Source organism: Scyliorhinus torazame, chromosome 18 (assembly GCF_047496885.1).
Source record: "Scyliorhinus torazame isolate Kashiwa2021f chromosome 18, sScyTor2.1, whole genome shotgun sequence".
Lineage (NCBI taxonomy): Eukaryota > Metazoa > Chordata > Chondrichthyes > Carcharhiniformes > Scyliorhinidae > Scyliorhinus > Scyliorhinus torazame.
Window position 1 is genome coordinate 71,202,415 of NC_092724.1, and position 15,404 is coordinate 71,217,818.

The following is a 15,404-nucleotide window of genomic DNA, read 5'->3' on the forward strand; positions in this document are numbered from 1 at the left end:
CAGAGCCAGATGAAATGTATCCCAGGCTGTTGAGTGAGGCAAGGGAGGAAGTAACAGGGGTGCAGGCAATAATTTTCCATTCCTCTCTGGCCACAGAAGAGGTGCGGAGGACTGAAGGATCGCCAACATGCTCCCATTATTCAAGAAGGGAGGAAGGGATAAACCGGGAAGTTACAGGCCAGTCAGTCTAACCTCAGTGGTGAGGAAACTATTGGAAGTAATTCTGAGAGACTGAATTATTCTGCATTTGGAGAGGCAGGGATTAATCAAGAACAGTCAGCCTGGTTTTGTTAAGGGGAGGTCATGTCTGACCAACTTGATTGAATGTTTCAAAGAGGTGATCAGGTGTGTAGATGAGGGCAATCCATTAGACATAGTCTATTTGGACTTCAACAAGGTTTTGATAAGGTCCCACATGAGAGACTGATCGAAAAGGTAAAAGCCCATAGGATTCAAGAAAATTTGGCAAATTGGATCCAGAATTGGCTGAGTGGCAGGAAGCAGAGGGTGATGGTTGAGGGGTGTTTTTCTGACTGGAAGCCTGTGTCGATTTGGGTCCTGCAGGTATCAGTGTTGGGGCTCTGGCTGTTTGTGGTTTATATAAATTTAGATATGATTGTAGGAGGGTTGATCAGTAAGTTCGTGGGTGATATGAAAATTGGCGGCGTGGTAAATAGTGAGGAGGATAGACTTAGATTACAGGAGCATACAGGTTGGCTGCTCAGATTGGCTGATCAGTGGCAAATGGAATTCAATCCGGATAAGTGTGAGGTGATGCACTTGGGCAGCACAAACAAGGCAAGGGAATACATTATAAACAGTAGAACCCGAGAAGCACTGAGCATCAGAGGGACCTTGGTATGCATGTGCATCCTTAAGGTAGCAGATCAGGTGGATACCAGTGGTTAAGAAGGCATATGGTATACTTGCCCTTATTAGCCGAGGTATAGAGTTTAAGAGCAGGGAAGTTTTGCTGGAACTGTATAACATTTTGGTTAGGCCACAGCAAGAGTATTGTGTGGTGTTCTGGAATACACATTATAGAAGGGATTTGATAGCACTGGAAAGGGTGCAGAGGCGATTTACCAGGATGTTGCCTGGGCTGGAGAGTTTTAGCTATGAAGAAAGATTGGATAGCCTGGTGTTGTTTTCCTTGGAGCAGAGGAGACTGAGGGGGACATGATTGAGATGTATAAAATTATGAGGGGCAGAGGTAGAGTGGACAAGCAGAAACTTTTCCCTTTGGTGGAGGGCTCAATGACCAGGGGGCATAGATTTAAGGTAAGGTGCAGGAGATTTAGAGGGGATGTGAGGAAAAACCTTTTCACCCAGAGGATGGTGGGAGTCTAGAACTTGTTGCCTGAAAGGGTGGTGGAGGCAGAGATCCTCATAACATTTAATAAGTATTTAGATGTGTACTTATGATGCCAGGGCATACAAGACTGTGGGCCAAGTGCTGGGAAATGGGATTTGAATACTTTGGTGGTTGCTTTTGACCGGCGCAGATGTGATGGGCCGAAGGGCCTTCTCTGTGCTGTCCTCTAGGACTCTATGATTCTGAAGGGCGGGGCCCTGGGAGCAGGGTCCCGGGCAGAATAGACCCTGCAGCCAGAGAATGAAGATCTGTTTAGTGACTCTGTGCTTGTTATAGTTTACCTTGAATTGTCACCATTGAAGCCTTGTTCCGTTATACTGGGAGTCTCCCTAGTATTGCCTCGAGCCACCACAAGTATTATTTCCTGCACTTTGTTGTCAGCCTCAAGATGAATTACAGATTCATCACACAGTAAAGTACCCCCTACAATCGACCTTAATCCTTACCTGCGACTCGAGGCCTGACTACACCACAGGAACTTCATTCATGCTGAGACTTGACAAGTTAGTGATCATCTATCTTATGATGGACAGCAACTATTCCAAACTACTTCACTTACACTGCCGCGATGTTCATAGAATCAATACACAGACCAGGGCCATTGCTTTGTTGGTGCTTTTTCTTTGAAAGAGTTTTCTAATTATCTGATAAGTGGGCAGCACGGTAGCACAGTGGTTAGCACAGTTGCCTCACAGCTCCAGGGTCCCAGATTCGATTCCCGGCTTGGGTCACTGTCTGTGTGGAGTCTGCACGTTCTCCCCGTATCTGCGTGGGTTTCCTCCGGGTGCTACGGTTTCCTCCCACAGTCCAGAGATGTGCAGGTTAGGTGGATTGGCCATGCTAAATTACCCTTAGTGTCCAAAAAGGTTAAGTGGGGTTACTGGGTTACGGGGATAGAGTGGAGGTGTGGGCTTCAGTGGGGTGCTCTTTCCAAGGGTCGGTGCAGACTCAATCGGCCAAACGGCCTCCTTCTGCACTGTAAATTCTATGATTCTATGATTCTACGATAATTCGTCACACTCCCCTGCTCCCCAAGTCTCAGAATTCTTTTCAATTTATCCAATTCCATTTCAAAGTTCCTCCTGAATCTGCACATTACAGATCATAGCAACTCGGTGAATAAATTCTCATCTCATCTCACATTCTGTTGCCAATGATCTTAATTCTGCCTTCTCTGACTATCCATCCTTCTCCCAGCGGAGATAGCTCCTCCGTCCTCCATCAAAACCATGATGTGGAGATGCCGGCGTTGGACTGGGGTGAGCACAGTAAGAAGTCTTACAACACCAGTTTAAAGTCCAACAGGTTTGTTTCGATGTCACTAGCTATCGGAGCGCTGCTCCTTCCTCAGGTGAATGACCTGAGGAAGGAGCAGCGCTCCGAAAGCTAGTGACATCGAAACAAACCTGTTGGACTTTAACCTGGTGTTGTAAGACTTCTTACTGTCATCAATACCATAGCTTTGAACACCTCAATGAAATCTCCTTTTAGCTTCTCTTTATTTTTCATTATCATAGAATCATAGAATTTACAGTGCAGAAGGAGGCCATTCGGCCCATTGAATCAGCACCAGCCCTTGGAAAGAGCACCCCACTTAAGCCCACACCTCCACCCTATCCCTGCAACCCAATAACCGGACCCAACCTTTTGGACACTAAGGGGCAATTTAGTATTCTTTCAAGGGATGTGGGCGTCGCTGGCTAGGCCAGCATTTATTACTCATCCCCTAATGCCCTTGAGAAGGTGGTGGTGAACTGCCTTCTGGAGATGCTGCAGTCCATGTGGTGTAGGTACACCCACAGTGCTGTTAGGGAGGGAGTTCCAGAAAATTGACTCAGCGACAGTGAAGGAACGGCCAGTATATTTCCAAGTCAGGATGGTGAGTGACTTGGAGGGGAACTTGCAGGTGGTGATGTTACCAGACGCCTGCTGCCCTTGCCCTTCTAGATGGTAGAGGTTGCGGGTTTGGAAGGTGCTGTTGAAGAAGCCTTGGTGAGTTGCTGCAGTACTCTATGGACAACCCCAGCTTCTCCAGGCTCGCAGGACAACTGAAGTCCCTTATCCCAGTACTATCCTAGCAACAATCTCTGGACCCTCTCCAAAGCCTTGACATTCTTTATCCATCATCCAGGATTGGATCTAAACCCATGTTCCAGAATGGAAGCCAACCAGTCACTGCTCCACCCAGTTCCACCTCTTACCAAAGATGCCGAATGTGGCAATGTTGTTCACAGCCTTTTGCAGGTCACAGCCAGGCTGGAAGCTGCCTCCATTTGGATAGATGTCGACATGTCCGATGGGCTGCCGAATCCCAATGCTAATTCCCAGAGATTCCCTGGTGAAGGTGTGGAGAACATCGACAAAAGTAGCATCATCGGGAGACAGCCGGCCGTGGGCATGGGTTCCTTCAAATACTGGTCCAGCGGGATCTAGCCCTAAAAGAAGGATTGGGAAATTGGAGTCAGATTTTAATAACACGCTTTTTACCCACAAATTTTAAAATATATTCCAGTCTCTCCATGGCCTTCTTACAGTGTAATGTGTTACCCCAGGATTAACAGAGACAGTGACAGTACAAGCCAGCCTCTGCAAGGAGCAGTGGGGGTAGCAGGGGCAATGTTATTAGACCAATTTCACTGAGCGGAGGAGTGTCTGCCTCCACTTTGTGCCACACCAAAGGCTGGCATTGTGCCATCCAAACAATCACAGGGCATAAACACACAGTCCACCTTGAATCAGTCAGGGATACAATGAGCCAATCAGAAATATTTTCACTGCACTACCTGTAATCCGGCTAATTTTATTGGCTGTGTGACTCCCTGCAAAACCAGCCACGTGAGCTCCAAGGCTGTATCCAATCAGGTGCATCTTGTTAAGCAGATTATTTTCTTGTTTCTATGAGAACCAGAAAAACAGATGCTATTGGTTTAAAAGGAAATCATGTGACAATATAATTATATGTTCCTCTGGGAGAAACAGGGACGCGATTCTCTGCTCCCGCGCCGTTTCAGAGAATCGCCTGGGTCGCCAAATTTTCCCGCGACGCCGGTCCGATGCCCTCCCACGATTCACGGAAGCGGCCAGATCAGCACAATCGCGGTTCGCGCGGCGCGGTCCAATGAATCGCCCGAGACAGCCAAAATGGCAATTCACCGGTACCCCGCGATTCTCAGTGCCGGATGGGCCGAGCGGCCTGCCCAAAATGGCGGGTTTCCCCCACCGCCGTCCACACCTGGTCGCTGCCGGCGGGAACAGCGTGGGAATGCTGGGGGGCGGCCTGCAAGGGGGGGGATCCTGCACCGGGGGGGGCCTCAAATGGGGTCTGGCCTGCGATCGGTGCCCACCGATCGTCGGGCTGGCCTCTCTGAAGGAAGACCTCCTTTCTTCCGCAGCCCCGCAAGATCCGTCGGACATCTTCTTGCGGGGCGGACTCGGGGAGGACGGCAACCACGCATGCGCGGGTGACGCCAGTTATGCGGCGCCGGCCGCGTCATGTATGCGGCGCCGCCTTTACGCGGCGCCAAGGCCTGGGGCGCGTAAATGACGCGGCGCCGCTCCTAGCCCATTTTTGGGCCCTGAATCGGTCGGGATAGGGGCCGTTTCGCACCTTCGTGAACCTCAACGGCGTTCACGACGGCGCAAACACTCTGTCTCCATTTCAGAGAATCCCGCCCAGGGGCTTTGAATCTCCTCACCTCCAGCCAATTAATGAGCTTGGCGATGTCTTGACCAACCAACATGGTATTCTTGGCTGCGATTGGGTAATGCTGGTGGGCCCGATCGAGCCAATCCACAACGAGGATATTCGCATCAGGCTCTCTCTGGTACAGAGCGATTATTAACTTTTCAATCCAGCTCTCAAACATCCCACTCACCTAAAAATATATAAACGAGGCAGTCAGTCTCTCCCTGAACAAGTTCCTGAGCAGCTTCAGTAAGACATGGAGCGCCTCAGGGTGAGTCACAAGCCTCTGTCACACAAGATTTCTGCACTTTGCTGATCAGGGCCAAACACTGCTCCCAGGAAGCCCCCCCTCCTCCCCCTCTGCCTGAGGAAGGAGCAGCGCTCCGAAAACTAGTGATTTGAAACAAACCTGTTGGACTTTAACCTGGTGTTGTAAGACTTCTTACTGTCCAAAAGGTTAGGTGGGGTTACTGGATTACGTGGATAGGGTATAGACGTGGCCTTAAGTAGGGTGCTCTTTCCAAGGGCCGGTGCAGACTCGATAGGCCGAATGGCCTCCTTCTGCACTGTAAATTCTATGATTCTATACTCACACTCCAGCCATGGATGATTAGGAAAGTCTTGGAGGTTGTGTTGAAGCCACATTTGCTTAGAGAATCCACATGTCCAGGGAATATATAACACAGGTCTTCATCTGGTTTCGAACCATATCGCAGTGAGAACTTGGTTTTAATGGAGTTCAGACCTTCAACATCGTTGCTGTGCTGCTCAAGGGCACTACCTGCATACAGGCAGAGGAATAGATATCTAAATGTTCACTGACACTTGGAGGAACTGGAAACAAACTGGCATCTAACGCCTATAAAATACACTGAACACACAGAGAGAGGGACAAGGGACACACCTGGGTCATGAGTCAAAGGATAAATGAATAGAGACACTCTATTCCTGGAGGAGCTGATGGATCGTAGACTGGTCCTCTATTGCTAGAGGCCATATCAATTCATCTCCATCATGATGTTACTCCATAGTTCATTCTCCAAACATTAGAAAAGCTTCCCCTGCGACCATTTTGTTTATGTTTTCCTTCCAGAATCAATGTTGCCGGAACTCCAGAAGTCTTTCCCTCTATGGCCTCATCATCACACTCAGTATAAGAAGGGGCAGCACGGTAGCATTGTGGGGCAGCACGGTAGCATGGTGGTTAGCACAATTGCTTCACAGCTCCAGGGTCCCAGGTTCGATTCCTGGCTCAGGTCACTGTCTGTGCGGAGTCTGCACGTTCTCCCCGTGTGTATGTGGGTTTCCTCCGGGTGCTCCGGTTTCCTCCCACAGGCCAAAGATGTGCAGGTTAGGTGGATTGGCCATGCTAAATTGTTCTTCGAGTTGGGTGGGGTTACTGGGTTATGGGGATAGGGTGGAGGTGTTGACCTTGGGTAGAGTGCTCTTTCCAAGAGCCAGTGCAGACTCGATGGGCCGAATGGCCTCCCTCTGCACTGTAAATTCTATGAAAGCTAAGGGTATAACCCAGAGGAATTACTGAACAGCTCATATCACAGAAATCCAGACCTCCATACACCAGACGTCAAAACCTCCATATACAGCACCTTCAGAATACAACCTGAACCTCCATATACCGCACCTTCAGAATACAACCTGAACCTCCATATACCGCAACTTCAGAATACAACCTGAACCTCCATATACTGCACCTTCAGAATACAACCTGAACCTCCATATACCGCAACTTCAGAATACAACCTGAACCTCCATATACTGCACCTTCAGAACAATCTGAACCTCCATATACTGCACCTTCAGAATACAACCTGAACCTCCATATACCGCACCTTCAGAATACAACCTGAACCTCCATATACCGCACCTTCAGAATACAACCTGAACCTCCATATACCGCACCTTCAGAATACAACCTGAACCTCCATATACTGCACCTTCAGAATACAACCTGAACCTCCATATACCGCACCTTCAGAATACAATCTGAACCTCCATATACCGCACCTTCAGAATACAACCTGAACCTCCATATACCGCACCTTCAGAATACAATCTGAACCTCCATATACCGCACCTTCAGAATACAACCTGAACCTCCATATACCGTACCTTCAGAATACAATCTGAATCTCCATATATTGCACCTTCAGAATACAACCTGAACCTCCATATACCGTACCTTCAGAATACAATCTGAACCTCCATATACTGCACCTTCAGAATACAATCTGAACCTCCATATACTGCACCTTCAGAATACAACCTGAACCTCCATATACTGCACCTTCAGAATACAACCTGAACCTCCATATACTGCACCTTCAGAATACAACCTGAACCTCCATATACCGCACCTTCAGAATACAATCTCACCGCATTATAGGAAGGACGTGGAGGCTTTGGAGCGGGTGCAGAGGAGATTTACCAGGATGTTGCCTGGTATGGAGGGAAAATCTTATGAGGAAAGGCTGATGGACTTGAGGTTGTTTTCGTTGGAGAGAAGAAGGTTAAGAGGAGACTTGATAGAGGCATACAAAATGATCAGGGGGTTGGATAGGGTGGACAGTGAGAGCCTTCTCCCGCGGATGGATATGGCTGGCACGAGGGGACATAACTTTAAACTGAGGGGTAATAGATATAGGACAGAGGTCAGAGGTAGGTTCTTTACGCAAAGAGTAGTGAGGCCGTGGAATGCCCTACCTGCTACAGTGGTGAACTCGCCAACATTGAGGGCATTTAAAAGTTTATTGGATAAACATATGGATGATAATGGCATAGTGTAGGTTGGATGGCTTTTGTTTCGGTGCAACATCGTGGGCCGAAGGGCCTGTACTGCGCTGTATTGTTCTATGTTCTATGTTCTATGTTCTAATCTGAACCTCCATATACTGCACCTTCAGAATACAACCTGAACCTCCATATACTGCACCTTCAGAATACAACCTGAACCTCCATATACTGCACCTTCAGAATACAACCTGAACCTCCATACACAGCACCTTCAGAATACAACCTGAACCTCCATATACCGCACCTTCAGAATTCAGAATACAACCTGAACATCCATATACAGCACCTTCAGAATACAACCTGAACCTCCATATACTGCACCTTCAGAATACAACCTGAACCTCCATATATCGCACCTTCAGAATACAATCTGAACCTCCATATACCGCACCTTCAGAATACAACCTGAACCTCCATATATTGCACTTTCAGAATACAACCTGAACCTCCATATACCGCACCTTCAGAATACAATCTGAACCTCCATATACTGCACCTTCAGAATACAACCTGAACCTCCATATACCGCACCTTCAGAATACAATCTGAATCTCCATATACCGCACCTTCAGAATACAATCTGAATCTCCATATGCCGCACCTTCAGAATACAGCCTGAACGTCCATATACAGCACCTTCAGAATACAACCTGAACCTCCATATACCGCACCTTCAGAATACAACCTGAACATCCATATACCGCACCTTCAGAATACAGCCTGAACATCCATATACAGCACCTTCAGAATACAACCTGAACCTCCATATACAGCACCTTCAGAATACAATCTGAATCTCCATATACCGCACCTTCAGAATACAATCTGAATCTCCATATACCGCACCTTCAGAATACAATCTGAACCTCCATATACTGCACCTTCAGAATACAACCTGAACCTCCATATACTGCACCTTCAGAATACAATCTGAACCTCCGTATTCTGCACCTTCAGAATACAACCTGAACCTCCATATACAGCACCTTCAGAATACAACCTGAACCTCCATATACCGCACCTTCAGAATACAATCTGAATCTCCATATACCGCACCTTCAGAATACAATCTGAATCTCCATATGCCGCACCTTCAGAATACAACCTGAACCTCCATATATCGCACCTTCAGAATACAATCTGAACCTCCATATACCGCACCTTCAGAATACAACCTGTACCTCCATATACTGCACCTTCAGAATACAACCTGAACCTCCATATACTGCACCTTCAGAATACAACCTGAACCTCCATATACCGCACCTTCAGAATACAATCTGAACCTCCATATACTGCACCTTCAGAATACAACCTGAACCTCCATATACCGCACCTTCAGAATACAACCTGAACCTCCATATACCGCACCTTCAGAATACAACCTGAACATCCATATACAGCACCTTCAGAATACAACCTGAACCTCCATATACTGCACCTTCAGAATACAACCTGAACCTCCATATATCGCACCTTCAGAATACAATCTGAACCTCCATATACCGCACCTTCAGAATACAAGCTGAACCTCCATATATTGCACTTTCAGAATACAATCTGAACCTCCATATACTGCACCTTCAGAATACAACCTGAACCTCCATATACCGCACCTTCAGAATACAATCTGAATCTCCATATACCGCACCTTCAGAATACAATCTGAATCTCCATATACCGCACCTTCAGAATACAACCTGAACCTCCATATACCGCACCTTCAGAATACAATCTGAACCTCCATATACTGCACCTTCAGAATACAACCTGAACCTCCATATACCGCACCTTCAGAATACAATCTGAACCTCCATATACTGCACCTTCAGAATACAACCTGAACCTCCATATACCGCACCTTCAGAATACAATCTGAATCTCCATATACCGCACCTTCAGAATACAATCTGAATCTCCATATACCGCACCTTCAGAATACAGCCTGAACATCCATATACAGCACCTTCAGAATACAACCTGAACCTCCATATACTGCACCTTCAGAATACAACCTGAACATCCATACACCGCACCTTCAGAATACAATCTGAACCTCCATATACTGCACCTTCAGAATACAACCTGAACCTCCATATACCGCACCTTCAGAATACTGCCTGAACATCCATATACAGCACCTTCAGAATACAACCTGAACCCCCATATACAGCACCTTCAGAATACAATCTGAATCTCCATATACCGCACCTTCAGAATACAACCTGAACCTCCATGCACTGCACCTTCAGAATACAACCTGAACCTCCATGTACCGCACCTTCAGAATACAACCTGAACCTCCATATACCGCACCTTCAGAATACAACCTGAACCTCCATATACCGCACCTTCAGAATACAATCTGAATCTCCATATACCGCACCTTCAGAATACAGCCTGAACATCCATATATTGCACTTTCAGAATACAATCTGAACCTCCATATACCGCACCTTCAGAATACAACCTGAACCTCCATATACTGCACTTTCAGAATACAACCTGAACCTCCATATACCGCACCTTCAGAATACAATCTGAACCTCCATATACTGCACCTTCAGAATACAACCTGAACCTCCATATACCGCACCTTCAGAATACAATCTGAATCTCCATATACCGCACCTTCAGAATACAATCTGAATCTCCATATACCGCACCTTCAGAATACAGCCTGAACATCCATATACAGCACCTTCAGAATACAACCTGAACCTCCATATACTGCACCTTCAGAATACAATCTGAACCTCCATATACTGCACCTTCAGAATACAACCTGAACCTCCATATACCGCACCTTCAGAATACAGCCTGAACATCCATATACAGCACCTTCAGAATACAACCTGAACCCCCATATATAGCACCTTCAGAATACAATCTGAATCTCCATATACCGCACCTTCAGAATACAACCTGAACCTCCATATATTGCACTTTCAGAATACAATCTGAACCTCCATATACCGCACCTTCAGAGTACAACCTGAACATCCATACACCGCACCTTCAGAATACAATCTGAATCTCCATATACTGCTCCTTCAGAATACAATCTGAACCCCCATATACTGCACCTTCAGCAAACAACCTGAACTCCCATATACCGCACCTTCAGAATACAACCTGAACATCCATACACCGCACCTTCAGAATACAACCTGAACCTCCATATATCGCACCTTCAGAATACAACCTGAACCCCCATATACTGCACCTTCAGAATACAACCTGAACCCCCATATACTGCACCTTCAGAATACAACCTGAACCTCCATATATCGCACCTTCAGAATACAACCTGAACCCCCATATACTGCACCTTCAGCAAACAACCTGAACTCCCATATACTGCACTTTCAGAATACAACCTAAACCTCCATACACCGCACCTTCAGAATACAACCTGAGCCTTCAGAATACAAGCTGAACATCCATATACCGCATCTTCAGAATACAACCTGAACCCCCAATACTGCACTTTCAGAATACAATCTGAACCTACATACACCTGAATACACCTACATACACTTCAGAATACAACCTGAACCTCCATATACCGCACCTTCAGAATACAACCTGAACCTCCATGTACTGCACCTTCAGAATACAACCTGAACCTCCATATACCGTACCTTCAGAATACAACCTGAACCTTCAGAATACAACCTGAACCTCCATATACTGCACCTTCAGATTACAACCTGAACCTCCATATACCGCACCATCAAAATAAAACCTGGACCTTCAGAATACAACCTGAACCTTCATATAACGCACCTTCAGAATACAAACTGAGCCTCTATATGCGGCAGTGAGATATCAGTTTGAGATCTTCCTTAACCCCTGTCAGTGGCATAATCAGGTTCATGGCCAGCAAAGGCATGGGAGGAGACAGGACCTCGTTGGCAATGCCACAGAGCAGGGCATCTGGAGGACCCCATTTTGAGGGGTTCCTAAGGTGTGGGGAGAATGGTGCTGCTGGGGAGTGGTGAGCACTGATGCCCTGATGTCAGCAATGATGGGTGGGGACGTCCGGTGGTGGTCATGGACTGAGCAATTGCACAAGGTGATATTTTGTGGTCCTTCCCACGTCTGAACATTGAAGTTTTGGATGGAAAACGCTGTAGGAGTACCTGGAGAAGGTGTAACTCCTCTGGTGTGGCTGGTGGATGGATCTACGAACTAGATCAAATGAGAAGAAAAGCGCTGTTGGAACAGGAGAGTCTTTGCGGTGCGCCTCTGGTTAAGATGGCAGAGGGGTTGTTCTGTCCGCCTAGTGGTCAACGGAGCAGCTAGTGGAGTTTCTGAACACTGTGCAGCCAGCAGAGGAAGGAGGCTCTGGAGGCCCGGGCCAAAGTGGTGGAGCCGGTTAAAGCAGGTATTGAGAGAGTGGAGCGGAGACTGGAGTCCCAGGGCCGGACGATCCAGAAAGTGGAGGAGGCGGTGGGGGAGCACGAGGAGCAGTTGGCCTCATTGGTGGCCGAAGTGAGGGTGATGTGGGAAACCCAGAAGAGGCTGAAGGAGAAGGTAGAGGATCTGGGGAATCGCTCCAGAAGATAAAACCTGAGGATCGTGGGGATGCCCGAAGGCATCGAAGGTGCAGAGACTGGCACGTACGTGGCCAAAATGCTGGAGCAGTTAATGGGGGGCCTTTGACCAGCCCCTGGCTTCGCGGCTTGGGTCACTGTCTGTGCGGCGTCTGCACGTCCTCCCCATGTCTGCGTGGGTTTCCTTCGGGTGCTCTGGTTTCTTTCCACAATCCAAAGATGTCCAGGTTAGGTGAATTGGCCATGATAAATTGACCTTAGTGTCCAAAAATGTTGGGTGGGTTTACGGGGTTACATTGATAGGGTGGAGATGTGGGTTTGGGTGAGGTGCTCTTTCCAAGGGCCGGTGCGGACTCGATGGGCTGAATGGCCTCCTTCTGCACTGTAAATTCTATGATTCTATGGAGGTTGACCAAGTGGACAGGGCACTGATGAAGAAACCACAAGCGGGCGAGCCGCCGAGGGCGATGGTGGTACGGTTGTACAGCTTTCTGGATAAAGAGAAGCTCCTTCGGTGGGCGAGGCAGGTGAGGAGGTGCACCTAGGAAGAGGGTGAGCTGCGGGTGTACCAGGACCTGGGAGCAGACCTGGCAAAGAGGAGGGCCGGGTTTAACCAGGTCAAGGCTGCCCTCTTTAAGAAGGGGCTGAAGTTAGGAACGCTGTACCCGGCACGCCTCTGGGTGCCTTTCCAGAATCGTGAGTATTATTTGGCACGTCAGAGGGGGTGATGGAGTTTCTCAAAGACAATGGATTGACACGAGAAGGAGGACATTGAACTTTGGAGGAATTTGTGCAAATGTTTCTTTGTTCTCGAGAAACTTTTCCCCTTGAAATGTTCCTTTTATTTTGAAGGCTGGGTGTTTGGAGGGCAGGCCCTCCGCGGGGGAACATCAAGGGTGAGTGCAGCTTTTCTGCTTTTTGGGAGAGTGTGGACTGGGAGAGAGGGGAATTGGGGGAGATAGGGGGTTTGGAGCCCTTGGGCGGGGGCCAATATGCTAGCTTGCAGGCTAGGGAGAGCAGTGGGGGGTTGCCAGGAGATGGAATTAGGGGAAGGGGGATGGGATTGTTGTTTTGTTTGGGAAAGGAGGGGAGGGGGAAAGTTGCTGACTAGGGTGTGGTTCACGCAGCTGGAAAGGGATCGATGACGGTGGACATCTGAGGGCGGGCTTGAAGGGTCGCGTGACACGGGCCGGGGGGCTGGCCCAAAAAGGGATATGGTTGAACAAGGGATGGGGGGGGGGGTGGGCAACCAATCTGGTCAGGTGGAAGATGAGGGGGCTGAATGGGCGGGTCAAATGGTCACGTGCATTCGCGCACCTGAGGAGTCTGAAGGCGGACGTGGCATTTTTGCAGGAGATGCACTTAAAGATAGGGGAGCAGAGGCTGGGCGCAGTTGCACAAGTTGAATTCGACTCAGCTGGTGGAGCAGATGAAAGGGGGGCTTCATGAGGTGCTGCCACTGTCATTAGCGGGATGGATGCAGACAGTAAAAGTGACGGTGCTGCCAAGGTTCTTGTTCGTATTTCAGAACCTCCCGATCTTTGCCCCAAAGTTGTTCTTTAAAAACGTTAACATGTTGATCTCTGAGTTTGTTTGGGTGGGGTAGACCGTGCGATGGGGAGGAGTTTGGGGGGAAGGGGGTGGGGGGCACTGGCGTTGCTGAATATAATGAACTACTACTTGGCGGTGAACATCGCCATGGTTAGGAAATGAGTAGTGGGGGAGGGGTTGGCATGGGGGCGGATGGAGGCGGCTTCTTGTGGGGGAATGAACTTGAGGGCACTGTAAACAGCACCTCTGCATTCTCACTGGCTAGACACTCCATGAGTCCAGTGGTGGTGTCTGCCTTAAGGGCGTGGGGGCAGTGCAGGCAGCATTTGGGACTGGAGGGTGCCACGATGTGGGCATCGATTTGTGACAACCATAGGTTTGCACCGGGGGGAGGGCTGGAAGCAAAGTTTCGGAGGTGGCGGCAGGCAGGGGTTGAGCGATTCGGCTGTTTGTAGGGGGCAGTTTCATGAAATTGGAGGACCTGGAGGAAGAGTATGAGTTGCCCAGGGGGGATGGTTTAAGGTACCTACAGGTTCGGGGATTTTGTGAAGAACGAGGTGCCGTCCTTCCCTGGGCTGGTGCCCTTGGGGTTGCAGGAAGGAGAAGTGGAGGGGAAGGTGTCCGATGTTTACAGGGAGCTGATGGATTGAGAGGGGGCCCCGGTGGGGAATATAAAGCGTATGTGGGAGGAGGAGCTGAGAGAGGAGATGAAGGCCGGAATGTGGGCTGAGGCCTTGTCGTGTGCGAGGCTAAGCTTTATTTTGTTTAAGATACTTCACAGGGCACATATGACGGTGGCGAGGATGAGTAGGTTCTTTGAGGGAGTAGAGGACAGGTGTGGACGGCACGCAGGGATTCCCGCCAATCTCGTCCACATGTTCTGGGCACGTCCAAAGCTAAAGGGGTTCTGGCAGCGGTTTGCGGGCGTAATGTCAGAGCTGCTGGAGATGAGTGTTAGCTATTTGTAATGTTGTACAATTCTGCTTCTGCTTCGGTTTGTTTTTATGAAAATATACTTTTTTAAAAAGCAATGATTGGAGGTGGGGGGGGCGGGGTGTTATGGGTCACCCTGATGTCTACTTGGTGTGAACTTTGATTGGTGGGGGGCAGGTTGTCCCTCTGTCCTCCAGGGTTAGGGTTGTTCCTGTTATCTGCCAGGGGTCCCGATATCCATGGGTGGCAGGGGGATGGAGGCCTTGACTTTGGCTTTGAGATCAGGGCGCCTTCTGTGGAGCCGGGCTTGCAGGCTCTATCAGGCCCCATCCCACCAGAGTCATGGCACTCAACATGCCCCCCTCTTTTTTTTAGCAAAGTGTCAGGATACTGGAGGGAACACCTGGCTGTGTTTCTGAGGAAAAACACATGTGTTTTCAGTTAGAACTTGACACATTGCCATTTTTGAGGAACGTTCTGCCCGTAGTAA

The 15,404-nt window shown here is 48.5% G+C and overlaps 1 protein-coding gene across 3 annotated transcripts in view; it reads right to left on the reverse strand.

Annotated features, from left to right (window-relative positions):
* Positions 1–15,404, reverse strand: part of LOC140395292 (lipoprotein lipase-like) — a 243,639-nt gene that overhangs the window by 201,376 nt on the left and 26,859 nt on the right. For 2 of the 3 annotated variants that reach the window (XM_072482878.1, XM_072482876.1), the window contains exons 2-5: positions 5,654–5,841; positions 5,071–5,250; positions 4,159–4,270; positions 3,577–3,810 (exon numbers count right to left, since the gene is read on the reverse strand). In XM_072482878.1, coding sequence (XP_072338979.1) covers positions 3,577–3,810; positions 4,159–4,270; positions 5,071–5,250; positions 5,654–5,841 — 714 coding nt within the window. The remainder of the gene's footprint in view (positions 1–3,576; positions 3,811–4,158; positions 4,271–5,070; positions 5,251–5,653; positions 5,842–15,404) is intronic. The other variant, XM_072482877.1, reaches the window with a different exon arrangement.